Source organism: Saccopteryx leptura, chromosome 3 (genome assembly GCF_036850995.1).
Source record: "Saccopteryx leptura isolate mSacLep1 chromosome 3, mSacLep1_pri_phased_curated, whole genome shotgun sequence".
In the NCBI taxonomy this organism is placed as follows: domain Eukaryota; kingdom Metazoa; phylum Chordata; class Mammalia; order Chiroptera; family Emballonuridae; genus Saccopteryx; species Saccopteryx leptura.
The window spans coordinates 162,353,983-162,377,687 of record NC_089505.1 but is presented as its reverse complement, the minus strand read 5'-3'; the positions used below and the strand labels follow the sequence as shown (position 1 = coordinate 162,377,687).

General features: G+C 38.1%; 1 protein-coding gene across 2 annotated transcripts in view; it reads right to left on the bottom strand.

Moving 5' to 3' along the window:
• Positions 1 to 23,705, bottom strand: part of HS2ST1 (heparan sulfate 2-O-sulfotransferase 1) — a 205,622-nt gene that overhangs the window by 34,367 nt on the left and 147,550 nt on the right. For both annotated transcript variants that reach the window (XM_066376723.1, XM_066376724.1), the window contains exon 2: positions 2,402 to 2,640. In XM_066376723.1, coding sequence (XP_066232820.1) covers positions 2,402 to 2,640 — 239 coding nt within the window. The remainder of the gene's footprint in view (positions 1 to 2,401; positions 2,641 to 23,705) is intronic.

The window sequence follows — 23,705 nt, the reverse complement described above, 5'->3', positions numbered from 1 at the left end:
ATGTACCACTACATGATGCCTATAAATGTCACTTTGGAGTAAGGTTCTATAGATTTACATCTCCTGAAAAAATGGTCGATGTCATTGTCAGGCATCTTGTAGCTACCAGAGGATTCTGTAATGCTAGACACAAAACAACTCTAAAAACTGAACAAGCATACTAACTTTAGCTTTCTAAAAAATACTATTAAAGAAATCTAAAACAGGCCCTGGCCAGTTAACTCAGTGGTAGAGTGTTGGCCCAGCATGTAGAAGTCCCGGGTTTGATTCCCAGCCAGAACACACAGGAGAAGGGCCCATCAGCTTCTCCACCCTTCCTGCTCTCCTTTCTCTCTATCTCTCTCTTTCTCTCCTGCAGCCAAGGCTCCATTGGAGCAAAGTTGGCCCAAGCGCTGAGGATGGCTCCAAGGCCTCTGCCTCAGGCACTAGAATGGTTCCAGTTGCAATGGAGCAATGCTCCAGATGGGCAGAGCATCACTCCCTAGTGGGCTTGCTACATAGATCCCGGTTGGGTGCATGCAGGAGTCTGTCTGCCTCCCTGCTTCTCACTTCAGAAAAATACAAAAAAAAAGAAAAAAAAGAAATCTAAAATTATGAGAATTAAGATATGTTCCTTTTAAACCAAGAAATATTCTGAAAAGCAATCATGCAAATAGATTTAAATGTACCACATGCAGCATAAAAACCAATTATTTAGGATACTTGCCTTTAGATATATATTACATAATGAATAGTTTTTATGACCCACTTAGCTAAATAAGCTCATATTTCTTCTCACTTATAGATGAGTTATTTGGTTTGGCTGACAGAGGTAGATTTTTGGTTCTACAAAAAAGAGTAATTGAGGATGCTGCAGAGAGCCAAGGATTATATGGGCACATGATATGCCATACACTACTGGCCTTTACAAAAAGCTCACTAGCAAGGAGAACTTTAACCTTGTGTATCAATATTAATCTCTTGCTTCAGAGTAAGGATTATAAATATGCTGAATAATGGGATAACAGAGTCTATTCTACAACAATAAAACAAGTTCAGCTGTTTTCAAATAGGTATGTTCAAACTATATAAGTATCACAAATACCTTTCTAATAAGGCTACCCCAAAATGGCATTTAATCCTAGTTAGTATTTAAAATATTATCTTTTCTTCTCATGGGCCCAATACTCACTCTCTTCAATACTAGTAGGGAGAACTTTATTTATTTATAATTAGAGTTAGAACTCCGGGTGTGGAGAAACTGTGTGCTACCAATGTAAAGAAGTGAATAAATTTCATTTCAAGAGATAATTTCCCCTACTTTTCTTAAAACTATTCCATAAAAATTTCATATTCATCTGTCATCTAATGTTTCTTGACAACTAAAAGGCAAGGTGATGCTAAAATATAAACCACAATCCCTGTTTTCCACAAATTTATAGCTAATACTTACATAAATTACTGGTAAAGATAAGATGAAATTCATAAAATTGAGCCATACAGAATAGATATTATAGCCCTGGCCAGATAGCTCAGTTAGAGCATCGTTCCGATATGCCAAGGTTGCGGACTCGACCCCTGTTCAGGGCACATTAAATAATCAATTAAAAATAAACAAAAACAAAATGAAAGAAGAATCAACCAATAAATGCATGAATGAGTGGAACAATGTATTGATGCCTCTCTCTCTCTCAAAATAAATTTTAAAAACTTTCTAAACAACACAGGTATTCATCAAATAAAGATGTCTCTACCATAAGTTGAGACAATACGTTTTTAGTGCACAGTATTCTGCTAATAATATATTTTTAAAAGAATACCATACTGCCTGACCAGGCAGCGGCGCAGTGGGTAGAGCGTCGGACTGGGATGTGGAGGATCCAGGTTCAAGACCCCGAGGTCACCAGCTTGAGCGCGGGTTCATCTGGTTTGAGCAAAGCTCACCAGCTTGGACCCAAGGTCGCTGGCTCGAGCAAGGGGTTACTTGGTCTGCTGAAGGCCCACAGTCAAGGCACATATGAGAAAGCAATCAATGAACAACTAAAGTGTCGCAACGAAAAACTGATAATTGATGCTTCTCATCTCTCTCCTTTCCTGTCTGTCCTTATCTATCTGTCTCTCTGACTCTCTCTCTGTCTCTGTACAAAAAAAAGAATACCATACTGAAGAACATCAATTTCTCATGAAAAATTCAAGCTATTAATTTGTCACAAATATTTGACAAACATACTGTTTGTAAGGAAATGTGCCAAATACTGTGAAGAATGTAAAGTTATAAAAATATGTGGTTGATCTCTTTCCCCAACAGACTTACAGTTCATTGGGATCTGCACACATATCCCTTAAAATCTTTTGTCCCCCTGGAGATATAAAAATGAGTGAGGACGTGTCAGAACACATGCATTCCTTAAGTAGTGTTTACCTGATCTTGTAGTGACATCACTGGATTATTTTTGGTAGTGTTGATGTGAAGAACATGGTATTTATTCTTTGCACACAGGTCATAGGCAATATTGGTAAAAGAGGTGCTTGCAGTTTTGGGGACTCTGTTATAAATGATCACCATGTCCTCTTCTTCATCTAAAGCTGCATCTTGCCGAGGGCCATCCATGGTATGACGTTGCTCAATTTCTCGTACTTCATGTCTTGCAATAGCCCTTTCTGCAAAGAAAAACAGATAAACTTAGTTTTCAAAGAGACTATAAGGAGCCTGACCAGATGGTGGAGCGATGGATAGAGTGTCAACCTGGGACACTAAGGACCCAGGTTTGAAACCCCAAGGTTGCCAGCTTGAATGTGGGCTCATCCGGCTTGAGCGTGGGCTCATCAGGCCTGAGGGATCATAGACATAACCCCACACTTACTTGAGACCAAAGGATGCTGACTTGAAGCCCAAGGTCACAGACTTGAGCAAGGGTTCACTGGCTCAGTTGGAGCCTGCCGGTCAAGGCATGTATGAGAAAGCAATCAATGAACAACTAAAGTGATGCAACTATGAGTGATGCTTCCTACCTTTCTCCCTTCCTATCTGTCTGTCCCTGTCTCTGCCTCTCTCTCTCTCTTGCTTTAAAAAAAAAATGAGAGAGACTATAAAGAAGTTACAGAACACTACAAAGAATTTCCTATATCTGGAATTTAATGTTCCTTTTCAAGAACTGGGTAAGAGCAGTTGAAGAAACTACCTTTGAAGGGTAATACATATAAAACAGAACAAAGAACACCATAGACCAGAGTTCTTCAGTTTAGTTCAAAAGTCACTTTACAGTCTAATAGAATTTCTACAGCCTGCACTAATTCTCAAACACACAAAGGCAGATTATATGGAATACTAAATTTCATAGTAAAAATTGCACTTAGAAAAGAAATCACTTAAAAGCAAAGATTTTGAAATTTGTTAGTTAGAATTTAGTTATATCCTGGTTTATAAAAATGTAGCAGAGCAGTGATGATAAATAATGGTGTGATTTTAGGTAACAAAAGTAGAAACAATACCATCACAAAAGCTTGTTCCTTTCTGGTGTTGCATTATAGATAAGTCATGGCTATGTTTATCCTTAAGTTCTGTGGTTCCTCTAATTTAAATTCCCAGGTGACCATGCAGCTTGAAAAGCAGTTACACATTTTGCTTTCCACTACTCTCTTATTTAACATACATTTTAACTTCAGATATTTTTTAGAATAAGAAAACAAGAAAGACGGAAGAAGAAACAAAGGGGGGAAAATGTCTAACAAGATTGCAAATTTCTTTGCACAGAAACAGCTACTCATACATAGCATGTACCTACTACCACCAGATCTTTGTGTAGGTCATCACATCTGCCTTAAACATTCTTCCACTCCCTCTCTACCTCAGCGCAGCCTGGTGAAGTCCTCAACCTTCACGCTGAATTTAATCATCACTTGCACGGGGAGCATTATCTGCTCTCCCTAACTAGGTCAAATTACACATGTGACATGTATATATGCACAGTGTACCTCATACTACATGTCTTATACTTATCATAATCACCAACTTTACATTATATGTATTGTTTACTGTCTGCCTACCATAATGCCTATGATTTAATAAAGTGACAAGAAAAAGCAGTGTGTTATAATTACAGTAACATGTTCGGGTTTCAAATATTGTAGGACCACGAATCTTAAATTTTGGTTCGGAAAATAAGGTCACCATGTTACAAAGAGTAAACTTTGAGCTGTGGATTTGCATTAAGAAGATTTGAATTAAAATTCCAGGCCTGCTGCTTATTAGCAGTGGGCTTTTCAAAACAAAAGTAGAAGTATCTATATTTTATATGTATATGCGTGCATATGTATCCTTTTTTATTTCCTTGGGAGAGATGGTTGGCAATGTGAAAAGAAGATGAGCTTAATGTTGAATACTGTTGGACTGCCTGAGACATGAGGAGATGTAATGTAGATAACTGGGCAGACAAGCTGAGATGTGGGAATAAGGTTCAAGTAGGAGAAAGACATCTGGGAAAACCATGGGAATGGATGAAATTGCCCAGATAATCTAGAATACGTAGCATGAAAAGAGACCATAGGACAGAATCTTAGGAAATACTAACACTTAAGGGGCAGGCAGAAAAAGAAAATTCATAGACAGAAGCTAAAGAGAAATCGAAAGAAATAAGGAACAAGATACATACCACATTTTAGAAAGCATAATATTTTTCAGATTGACCATGCTTTCCAAATGAACCTATAAATCAAGATAATGTAGGATGCTATAAAGCATTTACAAAGGATTTGGAAGTTGTCTCAAATTAAATTGAGCAAGTATTATGAGAGCCTATGTACATTATTATATAAGTAATTTTAAAAGAATCTTATTTTCCAAACAACCTGAAATTGTCACCATAGCCCAAAACCATTATGGTATTGTTATGTCTATACAGCCTTCTTTTTCTACTCAAAGAAATAAAAGTCCTATCATTCCACTGTTGACAGAAGTTTGAGCTCTTTCTCTAGCAGCCAGATATGCGTGAAATTGCCTTCAAAATTAAGGTTTGTCTACAATTAACAATGCTATTTCGCTTTTCTAAAATCAAGAATTTAGAAAATAAGCATACTTTATGTTATTTCACAAGTGGGTATCTACTTTACCTATAGAAAACGTAGTAACTAAAGAAAAACTACAATATTAATAGTTTCTGTAATTCTTCCTTCTACTTAAAAATTTTATATGTCCAAAAATTGCTTTGAAAATTAGCTAATTAATTTAAAATAATTTTAAAGAAGATATTATTTAGTCTGTGGAACTTTTATTTCATAAGATGCTAAAACTCTAGCTCTATAGATCATGAAACATGTTTTCAAAATTAATAACTGTTCTTGGTTCATTACGTGTATTAAATTCTACAAACAGTATGTTCTACACATTTTTTTAAACATTACTTAAATTATATAAAGGTATAAATATGGGAGTCACTACTTTCCTCACTCAAATAATATATTTATATGCATTTTCTGATTTATATGCATTTTCTATTTTTCAAGTGTTTTTATACTGCTTAAACAAATGAGATAATTATTACCATAGTGTAATGTGTAAAACTACATAAAAGACAGAAATCATGTGGAAAATTAAGAGATTTTTTCTTAGTAACATGTTTATAAAATCATATCTCAGTTAGCTAAACAATAATATATAGCTCACAAAAATTAGGGGATATTTCAAAATGAATATGAAGCTATAAAACATCCCCCAATTTTTTTGTAGTAACTACTATTGATAAACTATGCTTTTCTTCTGTGATAATGCTTAAACCATTAGGACTGTTTGTAATATGGCCATATCTTTACTTACTAAGTATTTAATAGTTCCATTTTCACCCCCCAAAGATGCTCTGCTAATAGTACAGCTTCCTCTGAGACTCTCTAAATCAATGGGGAAGCTTTATTACAACATATTTGTAGTGTACTTAGAGAATGTAGGCTGTATATTTAAACACTTAAGGTGCATTTTGAAGTAATGTTATTTTATGTTGGATTAATGAATTAGATAGACTCTGCTATGTATGCTATTTCAGAATCACCACGAAATACATAACCTACAAATAACATGGCTGCTGTCTGAGAGTCATGAAATTACAGGCAAGCCAGGCAACGCTGGCACGAAATGTGCTCAACACTGAACTCCACGGCAGTTCTAGTTCTTCTGGGTTCCTGCTGAAAGAGGCATGTATCTCAACTTAATAAACTTTCCAAGTGGCAGATGATCAGCAAATTTCAAGTCTTTTAAAAGACCATTCATAATAGCAATAAATACCTATTTCTTCATTGGCAGTGCATTAAGGGCCTCATGTATTGAAAATATAATAAGCTAAGCATAAAAGATTGCATTAAATAGACCAACCTAAATTCTATACAGCATCAAAGTTAGAAAGATATATAAATATATGACTATAGAAAAACTGAAGAGAACTGAAGGAAAGATCTTTTTCTTAAAAAAACAACAACAATGTATCTTTTAATGACTAATCTTTTTTAACATTAAGGTTGTTGTTTGGGGTTAACATTTTTTCTCTTTGAACATTTTTATTTTTGTATTTTTCTAAAGTGAGAAGCAGGGGACGGCAGACAGAATCCTGCACACATCCAACAACACACCCAACAGGGATCCAACCAGCAGGCCCACCAGGGGGCAATGCTCTGCCCATCTGGGGCCTTGCTCCGCTGCAACTGGAGCCATTCTAGTGCCTGAGGCAGAGGCCATGGAGCCGTCCTCAGCACCTGGGCCAACTTTGCTCCTATGGAGCCTTGGTTCTAGGAGGGGAAGAGAGAAACAGAGAAAAAGGAGAGGGGGAAGGGTGGTGAAACAGATGGGCGCTTCTCCTGTGTGCCCTGGCCAGAAATCGAACCCAGGACATTCACACGCCGAGCCGACACTACCGCTGAGCCAACCGGCCAAGGCCCTCTTTGAACATTTAATTAATGTTCCAAGCACTAAATAATTTATAGAGGAAGAAGTTATGTGTTTTACATAAACTGAAAAATACAGGGATATAACCTCCTTAACTCCACCAAAGATCGATTTTGCACTAGTCTCAGCAGAAAATGAACAGTTCATAACTGTTCAAAAAGTACAGTATTTCTGTATTATGGATAACAGTTTAGGACTAGAGGGATAAAAGAAACAACAGAAGAGCAATACAGTAATTTGCTTTTGCCTTCAAATACTGAAATTTCTGCAAAGTAAAGCAAAAAGTATATAATTAGATAATAGGTAAATAAAGGCAAAGAACATTAAGAAAAAAATTACCAAATGTTATTAGTTGTATTATAGGAAGAAAACACAGACATTGACATAACAATTTAAGACTTCAGTAGAAAATAAGCCAAGGTTGTTTGTGAGAGATTTAAACTATATAGATCTGCGCAATGGAACAGAGCAAAAATATGCATTAGTGGCTCATAATGACTTTTGGGTTCATGAACTCCTTTGAGAATATGATAAAGACTATGGAACCCCCCTCTTCAAAAAGGTTGACTTGTGCATTTCAGGACTCACTCTTAAAGCCCAACTATGGGCATGCAGGATAGGAAGGGAGGTGACCCCAGAAACTACTCCTAAAACATAGCTCTTAGTACAGCATGGCCTTATAATATACTGCCAAAAGGCATTAATGTACATATAGAAAAAAACAGGTTCTGTAAGCAAAGGAAATCAGAGGGAACTGGAAGTGTCTACCTGAGAAATGTTAATGGATGAGGGTGTCTTGGCACAAAACTTGACCTGTCAGGACTCCCTGGCAAGTATATCTATTTCAGAGCTAAATAAGCTGGGTTTTAAGAGCTTGGTTCCATCAAATATTTCAACTAAAGTGAATCCTTACCATTTTCTAGGAATTAAATCCTGAGTTGTATGAACCCCCCAATACTGCTATAAAGTATAATTTATGCCCATAAATTTATGACTACAATGAAAAGTAGGAAGCAACAAACCTGTACCAAAAGAAAGCTATTACGAGGCTACTTAACTAATTCTTTCTTCAGCACCACTTACTGTGAATGTATTGCCACCAGCCAACACTATCTCATCCCTACGGAAGTAATATTTTGCAATCATGAATTAAATAAATTGGTTGTCTGATTGAATGCATCATTTTCTTATGAATATTTTTAGCTTGAATAACTCTCCTTGAATTCAATCACCATGGGGACTGACGAAATAAATTTCTATATGGAAGGCTGAATGCTGGACTCTGAACACAGGCCAGTGTTTTCTTGTGTGAGGAGAAGATTCCAGCAAGGAGAGCAAGCGGGCCAAGGTGCTTTGCCCGAGGTTAACAATGCTGGGTACCTGCATGAGCACCAGCATTTTGGGCACTCCCGGCTCCACGATCCTCAACACTGGGCACCAGCATCATTGGGCATTACCAGCTCCACAATCTTCAGTGCTGGGTGCGCACATGGGCCAAGACTCTTCCCCGAGAATGCCCTGGCTGGGTGCCTGAACAGTGGCTGCAACTGTCTGTGTGCAGTCGTGGGAGCTGGACACACACATGGCCTGTTGCGGGCTACCAAGCAGCGCAAGCAGGAAAAGCCCATAGAGATTAAAACTGCGGTGCTCTGAGGCATGGCCAGATAAGCCCACTGGCTCACAGTTTGTGTGTAACAAAAAGGAACTTGGTCCTTGGTCTGTGCCCCGTCCTGCCTGCTCATGCTGACGGCTCTGGTTCCCACTGCCTTCCCCAGAACTGTGCTTTGAGCGGCGTTGGAGGAGGGACCTGGCTGTGCATAGATTCCCTTGCTGTGAGGACAGTAGCTGAGGCAGACCCCACAGCTAAGTTTCCAGGCTGCTAGCTCCCATGGGAGGGATGTGCGGAGAGGCACCTGGAAAACTGAGACTGCCGTAAATAGAGCCAGGTAATTGCAAAGCCCTAACAAGCCCCGCCTGCCAACAGGACTGAGGCCCAGTCTAACTCTGCCCAAGAGCCGCACAGACACAAAACTTGTAGTATAGCGCCACCTGCCGAAAAAAAAGGAAGCCATCTCTCAAAACCAGAAAATAAATTTACACTTTTTAAAATGGTTTTTGTCAGTTTTACTTCTTTCCTTTTCCTTTTTTTATAATTTTCCCTTTGAACTACATTATCCATAGTTGTTACGTTTTTCATTCTTGTTTTTTGTAAGGGTGTCATTTCAGAAACCTTTACTTCTGTTTATTTTCTTTCTCATTTCTTTTCTTTCTCTGTTTTGTATTTTATTTTGTCCTTTTTCTTTATTCTCCCTTCTTGTTTCTTCTCCTTTATCTTTTTTCTTCTTCATCTCTTTTTTCCATTTTTATGCTCTCATCCGATCATTTATCATCAAATTATTATATTTCGAACTCATATTTTTCCTTGTGATATTTCACTTGTTTTTTACTTCATTGTTCTCTATTCTGTCATCTCTCCTCAGTTCCTACTCCTTGTTCTCTATAGTTTTTGTTCCACTTATCATTTTATAATTTTCACTTTTTCACTGTATTTTTTCAACTTTTATTTTACTTTCTTAATTATCTCTTATTAGTGTTATTAATACCACTCTCAAATGCGATTAAGGAAAAATAAATCAAATATGGATACAAAAGACAGAGACGTGCTCAGATAGATGATAAAAAATCTCTAGAAAAAAATTTCAATTATGTAAAAACCTTGGAGTTAAATAACAAGGAATTCAAAATTGAAGTGCTAAAACTACTCAGTGAAATACAAGAAAGCTCTAAAAGGCAATTTAGTGAGCTAAAAAAACAATTTAATGAAAAAGAATATTTCACCAAGGAAAGTGAAACTATAAAAAGGAACCAAACAGAGATGAAAAACTCAATACATGAACTGAAAAATGAGATGACAAGCTTAAGCTAAGAGAACAGGTCAGATAGAAGAGAGAATTAGTGATGTAGAAGACAGGAAACTAGAAATACTACAGAGATAAGAAGAGAGAAACACATGAATTTAAAAAAATAGAGAAAGTCTTACAGGAATTGTCTGACTCCATCAATAAGAGCAATATAAGAATGGGTATATCGGCCCTGGCCGGTTGGCTCAGCGGTAGAGCGTCGGCCTGGCGTGCGGGGGACCTGGGTTCGATTCCTGGCCAGGGCACATAGGAGAAGCGCCCATTTGCTTCTCTACCCCCACCCCCTCCTTCCTCTCTGTCTCTCTCTTCCCTCCCATTGGAGCAAAGATGGATGGCCCGGACGCTGGGGATGGCTCCTTGGCCTCTGCCCCAGGCGCTAGAGTGGCTCTGGTGGCGGCAGAGCGACGCCCCGGAGGGGCAGAGCATCGCCCCTGGTGGGCGTGCTGGGTGGATCCCGGTTGGGCGCGTGCGGGAGTCTGTCTGACTGTCTCTCCCCGTTTCCAGCTTCAGAAAAATACAAAAAATAAAATAAAATAAAAAAATGGGTATATCAGAAGGAGAAGAGAGAGAAAAAAAGGAATGGAGAACATATTCAAACAAATAATCAATAAGAATTTCCCAAGCCTATGGAAAGAATTAGAATCTTGAATCCAAGAAGCAAACAGAACACTAAGTTTCCTAACCAAACAGACCTACTACTCTAAGGCACATAGTAACGAAATAATCACAAATCAATGACAAAGAAAAAATACTTTAGGCAGCCAGGAAAAACAAAACTACAACATATAAAGGAAGGCCCATTAGGTTATCATCAGATTTCTCAGCAAAAATTCTGCAAGCCTGAACAGAGTGGACCCCAATATTTAAAGTACTGAAAGAGAAACTTCCAGCCAAGAATACTATATCCATCAAAGCTTTTCTTCAAATATGAAGGGGAAATAAAAATATTCACAGATATAGAGAAGTTGAAAGATTTTATCACCAGAAAACCCCCACCTCAGGAAATACTAAAAGGGGGTTATCCGACCAGATACAAAATCACAAGTAAAAGCTCCCACAAGAACACAATAAAAACAGGAATAATCTGTGACAACAAAAACAAAAGGGAGAAGACAAAAACTAGCAGGAACAAAGCAGGATGGAGTGTAGAAGCACTCATGAGATAATGAACTACCATGAATATGATATATATTCTTTTAATTACCTAATGGTAACCACCCCTGAAAATACCCCTACTGAAACACATGGCTTAAAAAAAGAAGAAACAGAGGAAAGAAGTATGGAATACAACCAAATAAAAACAAATGACAGAAAAACAAAAGAGAAGAACCAAACAAGAAATACAGTTATTAGAAAGCATTATATAAAATGGCAATAGAAAACCTTCAAGTGTCAATAATTACATTAAACGTAACTGGATTAAGCTCACCAATAAAAAGACACAGAGTAGCAGAATGTATCAAAAAAGAAAATCCAACTGTATGCTGCCTTCAAGAAACACATCTAAGCTACAAGGATATAAACAGACTCCAAGTGAAAGGCTAGAAAACAATTCTCCAAGCAAATAATATCCAAAGAAAAGCAGATGTAGCCATGCTCATATTTAACATTGCTGACTACAAGACAACAAAGGTAATCAGAGGCCAGGGCTCAACTGCTTTCTTAGATGACAAAAATGAAACTTCAGAAAATGAACTAAAAAAAATAACCCCTTTTACGGTTGCAACAAAAAAAATATAAAATACCTTGGAATAAACATAACAAAGAATATAAAGGACCTATATAATGAAAACTACAAAGAATTGTTAAAGGAAATTGAAAAAGACACAATGAAATGGAAAAATATTCCTTGTTTTTGAATAGGAAGAATAAATATAGTTAAAATGGCTATATTACTGAAAGTAATATACAAATTTAATACAATTCCAATCAAAATTCCAATGTCATTTTTAAAATAAATGGAACAAAAAATCATCAGGTTTATATGGAACCATAAAAAACCCTAAGAGCCAAAGTAATCCTAAGGAAAAAATATGAAGCTGGGTGGGTGCCTTACAATATCTGACTTCAAATTATACTACAGAGCCACAATAATCAAAACAGCATGGTACTGGCAGAAAAACAGACACTTAGACCAATGGAACAGAATAGAGAGCCTAGAAATAAAACCACATATATATAGTCAAATCATCTTTGATAAAGGAGCCCAAAACATACAATGGAGGAAAGAAAGCCTTTCAATAAATGATGCTGGGAAAATTGGAAAGCCATGTGAAAAGAATAAAACTTGACTACGGTTTGTCTCCTTGTACAAAAATTAATTGTAAATGGATCAAAGACCTAAATATAACATCTGAAAAATATATTACATAGAATAAAACATAGGTACTAAACTCATGGACCTTGGCCATAGAGAACATTTCATGACTTTGACTCCAAAGGCAAGAGAAGTAAAGGCAAAGATAATTGAATGGGACTACATCAGACTAAGAAGCTTTTGCACAGCAAAAGAAACTGGCAACAGACAGACAGCCAACTAAATGGGAGATGATATTTTGAGCAACAGCTCAGATAAGGGCCTAATATCCAAAATATATAAAGAACTGACAAAACTCAGTAACAAACAAGCAAACAATCCAATAAAAAAATGGGAAGAGGACATGAACGGACACTTCTCCCAAGAAGAAATATAAATGGCCAATAGATATATGAAAAGATGCTCATCTTCAATTAGCTATTAGAGAAATGCCAATCAGAACTACAATGAGATACCACCTCAAACCTGTTAGATAAGCTATTATCAACAAGACAAGTAATAACAAAATAACAAGTGCTGGAGAGGCTGTGGAGAAAAAGGAACTCTCATTCATTGTTGGTGGGAATGTAAAGTAGTACAACCATTATGGAAGAAGGTATGGTGGTTCCTCAAAAAATTAAGAATAGAACTACCATATGACCCAGCAATCCCTCTACTGGGTATATACCCCCAAAACTCAAAAGCATTGGTATGTAAAGACACATGTAGCCCCATGTTCATCGCAGCATTGTTCATGGTGGCCAAGACATGGAAACAACCAAAAAGCCCTTCAATAGAAGATTGGATAAAGAAAATGTATATTACATATATATGTATAAATATATATAAGGTCTACCGGAAAGTTCTGTCCGTTTCTATCACAACAAGTTTCGACACGTATGCACATGTTTATTTGGCGCATGTGTGCCTCTCTATTTTTATCACTTAATGTATACATACTGACGTAGCAAATTAACTAAAACAAAGTTGATTCACGTTAGTCTTGTGTGTGAAGCCATAGTGTACCCATGGCTACTGATAAAGTTCATTTACGCCACTGTAATTTTTACGAATTTCAACAAGAAAGAAATGCTACAGAAGCATGTCTGTCACATCCACCATATTCCCGGACTTAGCACCCTCCGACTATCACTTGTTTTTGTACTTACAAAATTTTTTGGAGGGCAAAAAATTCAAAAATGAAAAAAATATCAAACAAGCACTGGTTCAATTTTTCGCATCAAAAGATAAAACATTTTTCAAAAATGGGATATACAAATTGCCCTCACACTGGCAAGAAATCATTAATAATAATGGCAATTATATTATTTAATAAAGTTCATTGATGGTAAGAAAAATTTGTATTTTGTTTTATTCCAAAAATGAACAGAACTTTCTGGTAGACCTTATACATGTCTATCCATATATATACTATGGAATACTACTCAGCCATAAGAAATGATGACATAGGATCATTTACGACAACATGGATGGACTTTGATAACATTATACTGAGTGAAATAAGTAAATCAGAAAAAACTAAGAACTGTATGATTCCATATATAGGTGGGACCCAAAATTGAGACTCATGGACATAGATAAGAGTACAGTGGTTACCAAGGGGAGGGGAAAGGAGTAGGAAGGGGTGGAGGGAGGGGAAGGGCATAAAGAAAACCAAATGAAGGGTGAAGGAGGATGGTCTGACTTTGGGTGATGGGTATACAACATAATCAAATGTCAAAATGATCTGGAGATGTTTTCCTAAGTCTGTGCTATAGTTGACCAATGTCACCCTGTTTAAGTTGATTGTCTAAATAAAACTATTAAGAAAACAGAACTAAATGGAAATTGTGGAACTCAAAATAAAAATAAAAAGCTCAATGAATAGGTGCAATAGCAGAATGGAAGTGGAGAAAAGTTTAACCTTTGAGTAGTGAGTTTTTCCATGCTCGCTAACCCCTGGAAGTGAGTTGTTTTTTTTCTTCCAAAAATTGAAATTAGTTCCAGTTACAGTTTTATTAACTTAAAATCATGTTTGTTTGATAACCAATTTATGGAAACAAGAACATATATTTGCCTTTTATATATATATATATATTTTATTTTATTTTTTTTCTTTTTCATTTTTCTGAAGCTGGAAACAGGGAGAGACAGTCAGACAGACTCCCGCATGCGCCCGACCGGGATCCACCCGGCGCGCCCACCATGGGGCTACGTTCTGCCCACCAGGGGGCGATGCTCTGCCCATCCTGGGCGTCGCCATGTTGCGACCAGAGCCACTCTAGCGCCTGAGGCAGAGGCCACAGAGCCATCCCCAGCGCCCGGGCCATCTTTGCTCCAATGGAGCCTTGGCTGCGGGAGGGGAAGAGAGAGACAGCGAGGAAAGCACGGCGGAGGGGTGGAGAAGCAAATGGGCGCTTCTCCTGTGTGCCCTGGCCGGGAATCGAACCTGGGTCCTCCGCACGCTAGGCCGACGCTCTACCGCTGAGCCAACTGGCCAGGGCTATATTTGCCTTTTTTAATGTTGCCTTACACAGTTTTAAAATAAAAAGTTTTGTTATCTGGATGGTCAGGAGGCACGAGTATATACCTGAACATTTGTACTACTGAAAGAGTTAGTGAACTGGAAGCTAGAACAGAAGAAACCCAATCAGAACAACAGAGAGAAAATACACTGGGTGTAAAAAACAGGGCCTCAGGGAACTGTGGGATATAACAAAAGATCTCACGTTTGTGTTAAGTCTTAGAAGTAGAGGAGAAAGAAGGCAGGGCTGAAAGAGTACTGAAAGAAATTATGGATGAAAACTTTTACACATTTGGCAAGATATACAAACATAAAGATTCAAGATGCAGAACAAACTCCAAACAAGAAACCCATGACAAGACACAGACACATCATAACTAAACTTGTGAAAACTAAAGAAAAAAAAAAAATCTTGAAAGCAGCCAGAGAGTATGAAATGCTTACTTATAGGAAAAAAGCTGGAATAACAGCAGACTTCATGGAGCCATAAGGAAGTGACACATGCTTTTTCAAGTACCAAAACAAAAGAACCCTATACTTAGAGAAAATAATCTTAAGGAAAGAAGAGGAAAATAAGATATCCTCATATGAAAAAAAATTAAGTTACTGCCAGTAGAGCCATACTAAAAAACTGGCTAAAGGAAATTCTCAAACCAGAGAGAGAAAAATAATAAAAATAAAAAATAAAAGGGAACTTTAACACACCAGGAAAAATTAAGAGTCAAAACATGGGTGATTACAATAAATTTTCTCCCTTCTTGAATTTCAAAAATAGGTTTATCAAAAACTATAACACCATTTGATGTGGTTCTAAAAGTAAACAGAGAAAATATTTAAGACAATTATATTATACATGGCAATAAAGGGATGTAAATGAAGGAAATGTTTCTATACCTCAACTGAATTGGTCAAATGATGACATCAGTAGATTGTGACAAGTGATAATCATATAATGTAGATAAAGAAACCATAATAAAAACATTTTTGTGTGTGTGACAAAGTCAGACCGAGGAACAGATAGGGACAGACAGACAGGAAGGGAGAGAGATGAGAAGCATCAACTCTTTGTTGAGGCACTTAAGTTGTTCATTGACTGATTTCTCATATGTGCCTTGACCGTGGGGCTATAGCAGACTGAGTGGCTCCTTGATCGAGCCAGAGACCTTGGGTTCAAGCTAGTGACCTTTGCTCAAACCAGACGACCCTGCACTCAAGCTGGCGACCTTGGGGTTTCGAACCTGGGTCCTCCGTGTCCCAGTCCGATGCTCTATCCACTGCATCACTGCCTGGTCAGGCATAAAAACTTTTATAAGGAGAGTAAACTTAAAAAAATCTATAGATAATTCTAAAATATATACAAGCAACCCACAATTATCTGGAAAAAGAAAACAGAGAATATTAAAAAAAGAAAAAGAAAAAACAAACAAAAAAGTATCAAGGGAAATTTAAAAAATATATATATTGAAGTGAATGAAAATGAAAATAGCCTGATCAGGCAGTGGCGCAGTGGATAGAACATCGGACTGGGACATGGAGGACCCAGGTTCAAAACCCTGAGGTCAAGGCTTGAGTGTGGGATCACAGACATGACCCCATGGTCTCTGGCTTGAGTCCAGAGGTTGCTGAATTGAAGCCCAAGGTCGCTGGCTTGAGCAAGGGGTCACTCACTCTGCTGTAGCCCCCTGGTCAAGGCACACATAAGAAAGCAATCACTGAACTAAGGAGCTGCTACAAAGAATTGATGCTTCTCATCTCCCTTCCTGTCTGTCCCCGTCTGTCCCGCTCTCTGACTCTCTCTGTCTCTGTCAAAAAAATAATAATAACTAAAAGAAAAAAATAAAACAAAATTTGTAGTATCCAGCTAAGGCAGGACTAAGAGGGAAATTTACAGTATATGTCTATATGTACGACATCAGAAAACAATAGTCTTAACCAACAATCTAAGCTCCCATCTCAAAAACCTTGAAAAAGGCCCTGGCCGTTTGGCTCAGTGGTAGAGTGTCGGCCTGGCATGCAGAAGTCCTGGGTTCGATTCCCAGCCAGGGCACACAGGAGAAGCGCCCATCTGCTTCTCCACCCCTCCCTCTCTCCTTCCTCTCTGTCTCTCTCTTCCCCTCCCACAGCCGAGGCTCCATTGGAGCAAAGATGGCCCGGGCGCTGGGGATGGCTCCTTGGCCTCTGCCCCAGGCGCTAGAGTGGCTCTGGTCGCAACAGAGCGACGCCCCCTGGTGGGCAGAGCGTCGCCCCCTGGTGGGTGTGCCGGGTGGATCCCAGTCAGGCGCATGCGGGAGTCTGTCTGTCTCTCCCCGTTTCCACCTTTAGGAAAAAAAAAAAAAAAAAAAAAACCTTGAAAAAAAGCATATACACTTGAAACAAGAAGAAATGCAATAATAAAGATAAGAGCAAAAAAGTCAATGAAACTGAAAACAGAAAAATAAGAAGAAAAAAATTAATAAAATAATAGCTGGTTCTTTGAATAGGTCAATTAGGAAAACTGACAGAACCAAATTACTAATATCAGAAATGAGATGAGACATTAGTAGAGATCCTGCAGACATCAAAAATAAGAAAATACTACAAACAACACTAAATGCATAATTTTGACAGCTTGATAAAAAGAACTACTTCCTCAAATAACATGAACATACCCAATATATTAATAATTTTAACTCTCAAAAAGTTGTTCTCCAACCACAGATGGTTCACTACAAAATTCCACAATTAAAGTAAGAAGAGGGAGGATAGACAGACTCCCACATGCCACCTGACCAGGATCCACCGGCAACCCGTCTAGGGCAGATGCTCAAATCAACTGAGCTATTTTTAGCACCTGAGGCTGACATGCCTGGACCCACCGAGCTATCCTAAGGACCCAGGGTCGAAGCTCGAACCAATTGAGCCACTGGCTGCGAGAGGGGAAGAGAGAGAAAAAGGGAAGGAGGGAGAGAGAAGCAGATGGCTGGTTCTCATGTGTGCCTTTACTGGGGATTGAATCTGGGATGTCTTCAGGTGGGGCCAAAGCTCTATCCCAGAGGTCCCCAAACTATGGCCCGCGGGCCGCATGCGGCCCCCTGAGACCATTTATTCAGCCCCTGCTGCCCTTCCAGAAGGGGCACCTCTTTCATTGGTGGTCAGTGAGAGGAGCATATTGACCATCTCATTAGCCAAAAGCAGGCCATAGTTCCCATTGAAATACTGGTCAGTTTGTTGATTTAAATTTACTTGTTCTTTATTTTAAATATTGTATTTGTTCCCATTTTGTTTTTTACTTTAAAATAAGATATGTGCAGTGTGCATAGGGATTTGTTCATAGTTTTTTTTATAGTCTGGCCCTCCAACGGTCTGAGGGACAGTGAACTGGGCCTCTGTGTAAAAAGTTTGGGGACCCCTGCTCTATCCACTGAGCTAACCAGACAGGGCCTACAAAATCTTTAAAGGAGAATTATCATGAATTCTACACCTATTACAGAAATAAAAGAGGAAACACTTCCCAATTCATTTTATAAAGCTAATATTACCATGATACAAAGCCAAAGAGGAAAACTACAGAATATTTCTCATGAATAGAGATTACAAAACTAAACTCCTTAACAAAAATATTGCCCAATAGAACTCAGCAATATACAGAAAGAATTTTGGGTTGGCCCTGGCCAGTTGGCTCAGTGGTAGAGCGTCGGCCTGGCGTGTAGAGGTCCCGGGTTTGATTCCCGGCCAGGGCACACAGGAGAAGCGCCCATCTGCTTCTCCACCCCTCCCCCTCTCCTTCCTCTCTGTCTCTCTCTTCCCCTCCCGCAGCCAGCGGAGGCTCCATTGGAGCAGAGATGGCCCGGGTGCTGGGGATGGCTCCTTGGCCTCTGCCCCAGGCGCTAGAGTGGCTCTGGTCACGTCAGAGCCACGCCTCGGAGGGGCAGAGCATCGCCCCCTGGTGGGCAGAGCATCGCCCCTGGTGGGCGTGCCAGGTGGATCCCGGTCGGGCGCATGCGGGAGTCTGTCTGACTGTCTCTCCCCGTTTCTAGCTTCAGAAAAATACCCCCCCCCAAAAAAAGAAAGAAAAGAATTTTGGGTTTATTCTAGTTATGCAAAGAAGGATTACTATTATAAAATCGATTGATGTAATTTGTCATATTAATTGGCTAAAAAAGAAAAACACCCACAAGATCGTATCAATCTATATAGAAAAGGAATATGACAGAATTGAACACATCATAATAAATGCTCTTAGAAAAATAGGAAGGGAAGAGAACTTCCTCTACAAAAACACTCCAGCTACCATTACACTCTATGGTGAAAGACAGAAAGCTTTTCTCCTAAGATCAGAATCAAGGCATGATGGACAGTCTCACTACTCTTATGTTACACAGTGCTGGAAGTTCCAACTAGTAAATTAAAGCAATTAGTAATAATAATTTCACACTGTTTTGTACAGCAACATGTTATACAGGTTTGTAGCCTAGAAGCAACAGGCTATATCATATAGTCTAAGTGTGCAGTAAGGCTATACCACCTAGGTTTGTGTGTGATGTTTGCAGAACAACAAAATTACCTAATGGCACATTTCTCAGAATGCATCCTTGCATATAGTGCATGACTGTATATGTATTATCTCATGTTTTGATTCTTAAAACAAGCCTAAAAGGTACCACATTATGAGAAAATAAGGACTGATGTCAGGATGCCATCCTAGGTCAATCTGACTCCAGAGCCTATGCTCCATATTATACTGGTTGTTCTTATAGTATTAGGAAGAAGAGCCGCACAGTTAAACACAGCATAATATCATAGAATTATACTATATTTTTTGCAAATATCTCTTTTAAAAATATATTCTATTTAAAAATAATTGGTAAGCTGACTTCAAGACTTAACTCGATCACTTGAAGTAAATACTCTCATAGAACATGGGGAGTCCACTTAATATGCTTTTTCCTTAAGTTATACTAAGATATTACATCTCAAAATATTCCTTCTACAAACTTCGCAAGTGATTTATTTCTATTTTCAATTCTCATCTCGTACAAAATAAAATGAATGCCACTGTAATAAAAGCCACAGGAGAGAAGAACAATACACTTCTGGTTTCAAGAATTGGGGAGAAAGCTTCTGGAGAAAGATTCACTGTATTGTTGAGTCCTGAAAGGATGAGGCTAGCTTTAAAAATGTGGAGATGGGTCATGGGGGAAGGCACAGAAGCCTGCATAGTGGCAAAAGTAGATAGATAACAAAGACACCAGTATAATTTGATTATAAAATTATTTAACAACAGCGTGAAACAGCTAAAAAAAAATCTACGATAATTTTAGGTTACACTAACAAACATAGTAACAACTGTTCCACATATTGGGCCTTTACTATGGGCCAGAAAATTGCTGTGTATTTAAATGTACATTATTTCATTTGATTTTTATAATAACTCTATACCTATTACTTATAAGGTAATACTATTAAAAATTTAGATTCTGTTCAGAATCTAAACGCTCAATATGTCTGATACCAAAGTCTATATTGCTAACCAAATGTAGTAATTACTTTTTTAAATCATAGGAAGGCACAATTCCTAACAAATCTGTATTGGCTCACACAGGGATATTATGTATCATTTTAGGAACACACACAAAGATAAAGTACATTCAAACTGGGAATGAGCTGGATGAACCCTGCCACACAAAGTACTGTTTGAAACAACTCAATGCATAAAAATAAGCTACACACCTGAAACTAATACAAAATAATATTTAATGTAAACAATAATTGAAAAAATAAGGGGAAGTCCTTTAATTTCATCAACCTTTTTATAGCTTAATCTCCCAATTCCTAATAAAATCTAATCATTGTTATTTTTTTTAAGTTTAAAAGTATCTCAAAAGTTACTGTGAAAAGTAGGCATTCTTTCTGTACTATTATTATTCCAGAAGATAAGAGAGGTTGTTGCTCAGGAGAGAATGGGCTTTCAAATAATTAGGAGTGCAAAGAAAAGAGACATGCAGTTAGGGCAAAGTAAAGCTATAGTCTCTAGAGACTCTCAGATACTCAGAGACAGAGGCTGCATGAGGACTCGCCCAAAGGATGATGTAAAACGGGACCCTGGAGATAAACCTATTCTTGGAGAGTGTGGTGGTATAACATTATAATAAAAGTTTACACGAGATGTAATGAAGGTCTCCATAATTGGAGAAGTGACTGAGAAAGGAAAGTATCTTCTAAATAGAAAAAGAAAGGCATTCAGGCAAGGCCAGGGAAACATGAGCAATGCCCCTGGAGGAATAATAGTGCATGGTTCATTTTTGCCCTAACGTAGCTCTTGATAAGCTTAGATCATAAAAGAAGGGGAAAAGGCAAGGTAAAACATGGGGTAGACAAGTGGGCAGAGATCAGATCACAGTGGCCTAATCATTATACTGGGAATATGAATGGTATCTTGTAAGTCAGTTCCCAAACTTACTCATCTCAAACCTCAAAAAGCTCAACATAGAACTCCCACGTAACTCAGCAATTCCACTCCTAGATATGCACCCAAATGAACTGAAAAGAGACCCAGATTCTTGTTCACCAATGTTTCTGGCAGAATTATTTACAACAGCCAAAAAATGGAAACAAGTGTCCATCAACAAATGGATAAATTACATATGATATAAACATCAAACTGATTATTATGCAGTCATAAGAAGGAATGAAATACATGCTACAATGTGGAAGAACCTCAAAAACAATGCTCAATGAAAGAAGTCAGTAATGAGAGGTCACACATTATATGATTCTACTTATATGACATGTCAGAATAGGCAAATCCATAGTCAGTATACATTAGCATTTGCTGAGGGCTAGAGGGGATGAAAATATAAGAGTGTGATAAAGGTTCTGGTGTTTCTGTTTGTGGACATGAAGACATTTTAAAATTAACTGTGGTAATGATGGCTGCATAACTTTATGAATATAATACCGAAAACCACTGAATTGAATACTTTAGTCCTGGCTCAGTTGGTTAGAGCATCATCTCATGACACAAGGCTGCAGGTTCAATACCCGGTCAGGGTACATACAAGACTCAAGAATGCGTAAATAAATTGAACAAATGGACGTTTCTCCCTCTCTCAAATCTCTTAATTTTTCCTGGTGTGTTAAGGTTCCTTTTTATTTTTTATTCTTTGTCTTTCTCTAGTTTGAGAATTTCCTTTAGCCAGTCTTTTAGTGTGGCTCTACCGGCAGTAATTTAATTTTTTTTCATATGGGAATATTTTATTTTCCTGTCATTTGGGAAATAGTGGATCATGGAATCATGTAGCTCTTCCAAATGTTAACACATTTAAATTATACAATGTCAAAAAATGAGTTTTAAGTAACAGCCCATGTGGAACTTCCACAATGCAAGATTCTATGAGGCATCATTTGATAGATACCTCGTAGAGTTGAATATTAATGTCCTGAAGACACAGTAAGGATTAAGACCCGAAGGCAAATACAATCAAGGTAAAGCTTGGGGACTGGTAGGAGATAAATTAATGAAATAGAAGCTTGATAAAAAAAGTAGATGACAGAATTGAAAGAGGTTAAAGTACTGTCTCTAAGAAGAAGTAGGAGCCATTAGCTGAGTTTGAAAATTAGGGGCAGAAGGAAGAACAATGGGGACAGGAGAAGAAAAGGAGTTCAGGATATTTGGAAATCTATACTGAAATTCAATAGAGAAATCAAGGCTTTAATTTTTAATTTATATAACAGGTCTAGAATATAGGGTAGAAAAAGCACAACAGCAGAAAACATGTGGACTAGAGAGTATCTAATACAGCATCTGTTTCCTCCCAGATTCATGGATAGCCATGTAGCCATGTGTTTGAGTTTTTGGAGAAAGGGCATACAGGATGATAAAGAGGCTGTCTTAATGAGGATTCTGTAATACACAGGTAGCACTAAGTTAGGGAAACATTTGCTACTAGAATAAATAAAATTTTAATTATTTACTATAACAGAAAGTCAATTCTTGTTTAAGTACCAATGTGTGTGTTCCTGGTTGGTTGGTGGCCTTTTACACAATGATTCAAGGTATCAGGCTCTTTCTTACTTGTAGCTTTGACATTCCCCCAGGACCTCAGTTTTCTGTATCCAGTTAGCAGACATAGGAGGGCAGAGTGGAGAAAACACAACAGTTTTCTAACTATATTGTCAAACAGTAGTTATTTGGCTACACCCAGGTGCAGTGGTTATTGTTAAAAAACTTAAGACTTTGGGCGGGCAGTTGCTTCCTGGTAATAAATACACAGTGAGAAGACCAGTATAAATACATAGTTGGTGTATGTATAGCCGTTTCCTCACACAGACACACAAATCAGAATCACAAGTGATCAGATGGGGGTACATGAGGGTTCTACTACTTTCTGACATTTTCTCATGGGGCAGCAGCAGAGACAATTATACTTGATTAAAGATGGGTTGTCCAGCTAACAAAAATATGACCAAGAAGATGCTTGGAAGTAAAGGGAATTATAATTTTTCTTAAATTTTGTTTATTGATTTTAAAGAGAGGGAAAGAGACACTGACTTGTTTCATTTATACACTCATTGGTTGATTCTTGTATGTGTCCTGACTGGGGACTGAACCTGCAACCTTATTAACGTACTGGGATAATGTTCTAACCAACTGAGCTACCAGGCCAGGGCACTTTTTTTCTTTGTTTTTTGTTTTGTTTTGTTTTTAGAGAGAGAGAGATGGAGGAACAGACAGACAGGAAGGAAGAGAGATGATAAGCATCAACTCATAGTTATGGCACCTTAGTTGTTCATTGATTGTTTTATCAGATGTGCCTTGACTGGGGGGCTGCAGCCAAACCAGCGATCCCTTGAACAAGCGAGCAACCTTTGGTTCAAGCCTGTGACCCCATGCTCAAACTGGCGACCTTGGGGTTTCAAACCTGGGTCCTCAGCATCCCAGGCTTACTCCCTATCCACTGTGCCACCACCTGGTCAGGCTGCTTTTAGTTTCTTTAAACATATGTGAAACATTTCTGGAAGATTTCCAGAATTATCAGAATGTCATTTTGATATTTGAGAATGAGGTCCTGAGTGAAC